At 43.8% G+C, this 1,010-nt stretch overlaps 1 protein-coding gene across 1 annotated transcript in view; it reads left to right on the top strand.

The window, feature by feature from the left end:
• The window catches only part of itgbl1 (integrin, beta-like 1), a gene marked incomplete at both ends in the record, with an annotated part of 31,292 nt that extends 30,609 nt beyond the window's left edge, over nucleotides 1–683 (top strand). The window contains one exon of the mRNA XM_080536847.1: nucleotides 595–683. Within this exon, the coding sequence (XP_080392973.1) occupies nucleotides 595–683 (89 nt within the window). The remainder of the gene's footprint in view (nucleotides 1–594) is intronic.
• Nucleotides 684–1,010: the final 327 nt, after the last annotated feature.

Raw genomic sequence — 1,010 nt, 5'->3', positions numbered from 1 at the left:
TAGAATGTGTTCAAAACCATGTACTGCTATACCTTGTTTGCTTGTTCCTTTAACAGAAGACAGTGTATTGGAACCATCAATTGTATGTTTGGTTGTTTAACAAGATTTATATGTTCAAATGTGTGTTTGCATGACAAGTACCCATTCAGAGGTGTCCAATGTGACTCAAAAGAATGATGTACGACACTTAACCCCACTTTTGAGAACCTCGACTGGGTTGTTTTCTTTTTGGCTAAACTGTAAGCGCCGTCCTATTACCAGGCTACCTCCAAATCAGCCTCAGCCAAGCATATCATATGTGCACACATTCTCTCCCTTTGAAAGTTGTGCAATGACTTCACATAAAGAATAAGTAACGGTAATAACCTCTAGAGTCTAGACCTAAGGGAATACCTTAACCTGGCTCCAACCCCCACCATGGAGCTCCACCAGGGGGACCAGGTTGTAACAGAACCACATTCTGGCTCAAGACCCACTAACTGTGGAGCTCCGCCAGGGGGACCAGGGTGTGAGGAGTGAAGCCTATAGTTAAAGGTCAGGCATGATGGAGCAGCTTTCTCAAATCCCAGTTTCTCTTCCCACCTCCTATTGCAGGGAATGGAGTGTGCAACTGTGGCACCTGTGACTGCTGGGATGGCTGGACGGGGAACGCCTGTGAGATCTGGGTGGGCGCGGAGTACTAACACCAGAGGACATTGAGTTGAAAGTGAGACTGTGCTGCCAGGAAAGGACAGAGCACGGGGAGCCATGGAGAGGAGGAGAAAACAGAAGCCAAACCAACTGGGATGTAATTCTTCATTCAGATGTCTGCATATCACGTGTATAACAGCATTCATTGTACTGGTTACAAATGATCTTTATTAAAACTATGTTTTTTGTTTGCAAGAAGAACAACGGTGGAAGCAAATAGCATTTTTTCTCTTTAGAACACATTGCCTTGTATCCCTTTATATGTTTCCAATACAACTATATGTATGACAATTGTTTATATAGGAATGCTTACATATTCC

Source organism: Nansenia antarctica (assembly GCF_963989245.1).
Source record: "Nansenia antarctica genome assembly, chromosome: 7".
NCBI classification, from domain to species: domain Eukaryota; kingdom Metazoa; phylum Chordata; class Actinopteri; order Argentiniformes; family Microstomatidae; genus Nansenia; species Nansenia antarctica.
This window is presented reverse-complemented; position numbering and strand designations above follow the sequence as displayed.